The 5,447-nt window shown below is 41.4% G+C and overlaps 1 protein-coding gene across 1 annotated transcript; it reads left to right on the forward strand.

Annotated features, from left to right (window-relative positions):
- Positions 1-1,902: 1,902 nt before the first annotated feature.
- On the forward strand, positions 1,903-4,676 carry irx4b (iroquois homeobox 4b). The gene is made up of 6 exons (XM_041053774.1): positions 1,903-1,947; positions 2,289-2,477; positions 2,807-2,919; positions 3,325-3,481; positions 3,832-3,985; positions 4,093-4,676. The coding sequence occupies exons 1-6, from the start codon at positions 1,903-1,905 to the stop codon at positions 4,674-4,676; spliced, it is 1,242 nt and encodes a 413-aa protein (XP_040909708.1).
- The last annotated feature ends 771 nt before the right edge of the window (positions 4,677-5,447 follow it).

Consider the following 5,447-nt stretch of genomic DNA (forward strand, 5'->3'; position numbering starts at 1 on the left):
CTAGAAAATAAACCACAACATCCTCCCCCTCCAAAAAAATCTCAAAATAATGTAATTATGTCCCTACCTTCTGATAACACACATGGGGGTGTACCAGCGACAGTCATACCAGCCCTTTATGGTCATGGTAACAATAATATGACCTGTGCAAGCAAATGCAATAATAAACTACTTTAGTTTTAGGTTTAGGAAAAGGTCATAGTTTGGATTAAAATGGGTCATTGTTGTCATGGCTGCAATAAAAAAACATGGGGTTAAGTTTGTGGAACAGTCATGGTTAAATGAAACAATGCGTGAAAGTCCCATGTTTTGTTGAGCCATTCTCCCTCTACTTCCTCCTTAGCTTCCTTAATAATTACTACAGCTGCAGTTACACTTGAGAAACAATGTGCTTTATAATATTTAACCAAAACCACAACGTTTCCCTAACGTTAACTAAAGTGCTTACGTTGTCTAAACCAAACAACATACAGTAGTCTCATGTATGACATGAGGTTTCAGACTGTTGGTCAAATCAATGGCATGATGCTTGAGTTGCATGGCTGGGCATGAGATGTTTCTTATAAACAGCCTCCAAAGAATGCACAGTAAATATCAAAGAGCCATCTTTGCGATGTAGTTATTAGACAATCTAAAATATTCTTTATGATACATCACAAGAGGGAAAAACAAATTTGTGATGAGGAAAAGTTGAAAGACCCTCCTCAACCAAAACATTAAGACTGCCATCCCTCCACAAACAACTCTCCCTCTCCACATTTAGGTAAGATTTTTAAGATTTTTCCTCATCCCTATCACACTTCATTCTCCTCTACCAACAAAAGATGAATCAAAATCTAGAGGTGGGTTGCAAAGAAATAAAAGAAATGTCTTCACTTTACTGGGGCGGCTTAAGACTTTGTTATTAAAAACATGGCAAGCCATTCACTTGGTAAAGGTGCTTACTCAAGGGAATGCAGAGGGTGTTTATTCTTTGATTAATTTGCTTGGAGGAGACCTGAAATTTCCCCACTCATGAATATGTGGATGACAGGGAGGTTTCTCCGCGGTGACAACTTATCTAAACTACAGGGCAAAACGATTATGCTAATATCAGGTTGTAGTCATCAATCATCTTGTGTCAATGCAGTGTCAACGCATCACGTTCCTGATCCCCCCTCTGGCCATAGCATTGCGTGTGCATGTGTGTGCGTGTCGCAGGAGTGTGTCCGTGTGTGTGCGTATGTAGGTAGCAGTGTGTGTGTCTTTATTTGGAAAGGAGAATTGATCACATTCTCATTACGCCTGGGGACTGATGGGGGGGTTGCACTTGCGCTTGCGTGAAGCTGTTCTCTTGGATAGGAGCTGAAAGAAAACTGGGAGGGAATTAATTAGGTGAGTTTCTTCATCTTGATATGAACACCGGGCTATACACACACACACACACACACACACACACACACACACACACACACACACACACACACACACACACTCAGAGTCCGGGCTGACGTCAGAGAGACGCGCCTTAAAACCAAAGAGCGCAACACAGGGAGATGAATGGTTTGATCACACACACACACAAACACACGCACACATACACACACTCGCTTTGGACTGTAACGTAGCAGGGACATTGTAGAAGCTGCAGCAGTTAGGCGACTGTGGCGGAACTGCAAGAGAAGCCAAGAAGTTACTTCTAAAGACCGTTCATTGTGCTGCGTAAAATGAAAGTGGTGCGTAAATGTCTGCGTGCCCCCATTTGGATACGGTGGTAGATGTATATCCACAATTTGAAAACAGAGAAGTTGACCTGCAAACTCGCTCGGAACTAGTGTCAGAGGCAAAAGTCTACCTTTGCCGCTATTGAATGTCGTCCCGGGTCTGCGCTCCTGCTTCTGCGTCTTTGATCTTATTTGAGCCATGGCTTACTCTCAGCTGGGATACTCCTACCCCACCGCTCCGCAGGTACAGTCAATATTTTAAGCATCTGTTTCGTTGTTTAAGTTAAGGAGTGTGACTTAGTGACTTACACCATTAACAAGTCGTTCGACTTTTGGTTTCTTCTACTTTTCTGTGCTTTTGTAGTGCATTTTTCAGGGGGTTTTTTTTCAAGAACAAACTGAAATGATAACACCCAAAAGTCCTTTAAAGTAAACAAGGAAAATGTAAACAATAGCTAAGTGTAAAGAGGTATTTTGCTGTGTTTTTAAGTTATGGTTTTGAATTTAAAAAAAAAACTTTAATTTCTTTCTCAATGATGATCCTCTAGTACAAATTAAGTTCATTTTGCAATTGTCTTGCCAAAGTTTCTGATGACCTCCGGCTCTCTTGCCGGTTGTCTGGAACCTGGAACGCCTCCGTCTCACCCGGTGCTGCGCTCTCCGGGCCATCAGCTCACTCCAGGCACCGGCATCGGAGTTTACAGCGGCCCTTATCCGAAGAGCCAAGGTTATTACAACACTTGCACCAGCGATGCCACCGCTCTCTATTCCAGAGTGAGTTTCATATTTCACTTTTAGTTCATTAATACACTGTCATCTCTAGCGACACTTAATAAAATTCTTTCAAACAATGTGCAATTGCGCAGATGTGATAGAAGAAAGGTAGAAGAAGGAACCAGTGACCATGGCATTTTTGAAGACTACACATTTTCTAGAATGATATGGAAATATTACGCTCAGATGAGATGGAAAAAAAAATCTAAGTAAACGAGATAATTTGAGCCTAAAGTCACTCTTGAGTCTGCTCTAAAAATATGTTGGAATATTTTAAGGATTCTGAATACGCCAATATTCATATCAGTTATCTGCCAATTTTTTTTCAGGGACCACTAGATCCCAAAGAGGGAGCTGCATCTGTGCATGTGGGGACATCTCAGACTCCTGCCTACTATCCCTACGAATACACATTTGGACAATATCCTTATGACAGATATGGGTAAGTCAGAGTCTGCATAGGCTTTTTGCTCTTACTTTCCTAATTTAAAATTCTAATATCTTTATATCAGACATCCTACTTATGACTGGTGACTTAGAGATGAAAAATATTTCCATTGTTTTTACAGTGACCTCAAATACTCATATGTCTTGGCATCATTACATAAGTATTATGTATTATTATAAATATAATATGGGATTTAGTGTCTGGAGCTGGTACAGGTTTTACAGCAGTGGTTTTATTGTTCTTTATAGCATGGTTTCTCTCCTAACGCATCATTAATATATTATTTTATAGCCAATAGTTACTCATAAATGATGGAGAGCTTTCTTCATAGTGAATTCCACTGCCTATATCCGGTAAGACAGAGCAAAATATTACAACGAATGTCACAATTTTGTTCAGGTATTCCTGCTCTGACAGTGCTTCACGTCGTAAAAATGCCACCCGAGAGACCACCAGCACCCTGAAAGCTTGGCTGCAGGAGCACCAGAAGAACCCCTACCCCACAAAGGGAGAGAAGATAATGCTTGCTATCATCACCAGGATGACTCTCACACAGGTGAGTATGGGTTACATTTAGTAAAACAGGATTTAAGAGCAATTTTGTTGGTTATTTCTTAAAGATTATTTGCCGAATAATGAGTCCTTGTCTTTGCTCTCAATCCATTCACTGTACTGTTCTCTCATTCTTTCTGTTTGTTTTGCTTATTTCATACATACCTTTAAATTTTAACAAGTTTTCCCTCTTTGCTTCCTTTTATTTCCATTTTTGTTCTTTCCTTCACTTCCTTTGTTTTTTTTCTGCCCTTCATGGCTGGATAACTTATTTCCTTCCTTCCTTCCTTCCTTCCTTCCACTATCCCTGTGATTTTATCTTATTTTATGATTTCCATGCCCTCCCTCCCTCAGGTATCTACATGGTTTGCCAATGCACGCAGGAGGCTGAAAAAAGAGAACAAAGTGACGTGGTCACCGCGCACTTGTAAAAGCTCTGATGATCGAGGCTGTGATGATGACAGTGACGAAGCTGAGAAGCCACTTAAAAGTGACAAAGAGCTTCCTGGTGAGTGGGGCCTAAATCAATCTGTCTGCTTTGCTTTTTTTAAGGTTTGCTCAGAGTTTGATTAGCATGCACAGACTTAGTGTTTTCTGCATCATTCATTATTGCAGATCAGCAGTGTGCAGACCTGCAAAGCGATCTTGAGGACTTCGATCTGCTGGAGTCTGATGCTTCTGATTGTGAACCGAAGCCACAGTACCTACCTGAGGACAATGATACAAACCTAAACACAGATCTCCCACACGGGCACCTCTCACACAACCCAGACCCATTGCACGGAAAAGAGAGATTATCCCCGGACTGCCCCAAACCCACATCAGTCCAACACCAAAACACCTCCTTCTATCCTAATCCAGACCTTCAGAGCACAGACACCAAGCCAAAAATTTGGTCCATCGCTCACACTGCTGTGTCTTTGGATGCCAGCTTGCAGCCAGAATACCCTCCCTGTATGCTGTCATCAACTGGGTCCTCCTCTCCTGCATATCCCTCTAGTATGGGGCTCACTAAGGCAGACAGGCAACAGGAATCACCAGTCACCACGCTCAGAGAATGGGTGGATGGCGTTTTCCATGGTCCCCCTTTCCAACAGCCCAAACCAGCTGAGATGTGGAAAGGCTTGAATGATGCCATGATGGACAGCAGAATACCTGCACAATCCTTTGAACTTGTTAGGTCTTCGTCATCTTTGTAGTCCAACCAACATGTGATCAATGGAATATTTAAAAGACTGCTGGACTTAAAACGAAAAGTCTAAATTTTGTTGTTGTGACCAATTGACCGCTCGCTAAGCGCCCCCTTCTTAGTCGTTGCTATGCCTGTCGATCTTTCCATTCTCGCACAGCACATATACAGTTCACAATAACGGTGAAAGATAAGTTTATTAAAAACACCAACTCCGGCTGACTTTTAAATGTTTCCAGGTGACTCGTTTGAAAACACAAATTTTGTAAAACATGTCTTAAATATGCACTCTATGGCTACATATATGATATCGAGCTGAAAAACCTGAAAGATTGAGGCCAAAGCTTCATGTCCCAGGCAAAAAGTCAGCACCTTCACCAGCTGTTGAACCACGTAGAGGACATCTAGGCTTTTATGAGGACTAACCTGTACATTTTGCAAATGTAACAATATCTCGGTTAACGTATGCTCGAGTTGCTGGATATAAACTAAACCTAAATGCAATAAAGAGCAGGACGGTGCTCCTAACATTAGCCTAGACTCTGATTGCATCCTGGACCAACTTCCATACAATAAGAAATTGCTACACAGTGGACTTGTTTAAATGTAGCCCCACATGTTAATGCAGTTAACTCTAATTAATGGTGTGTTGATCGTAAGCGAGTTAGCTCAACATGCTAACAATTGCAGCTTATATTTAATCCATTCCTTACACTTTTGTCCATCTCTTTTTGGTTTTGGAAAGGTTTAAAGTCATTACAACACCCTTCAAACCCCTTAA

This window comes from Toxotes jaculatrix, chromosome 13 (genome assembly GCF_017976425.1).
Source record: "Toxotes jaculatrix isolate fToxJac2 chromosome 13, fToxJac2.pri, whole genome shotgun sequence".
Lineage (NCBI taxonomy): Eukaryota > Metazoa > Chordata > Actinopteri > Toxotidae > Toxotes > Toxotes jaculatrix.

Coding starts and splice junctions, on each gene's coding strand:
- irx4b (XM_041053774.1), top strand. CDS start 1,903: ATGGCTTACTCTCAGCTGGGATACTCCTACCCCACCGCTCCGCAG. Junction 1,948..2,288: donor CCTACCCCACCGCTCCGCAG/GTACAGTCAATA, acceptor GTCTTGCCAAAG/TTTCTGATGACCTCCGGCTC. Junction 3,482..3,831: donor CCAGGATGACTCTCACACAG/GTGAGTATGGGT, acceptor TCCCTCCCTCAG/GTATCTACATGGTTTGCCAA.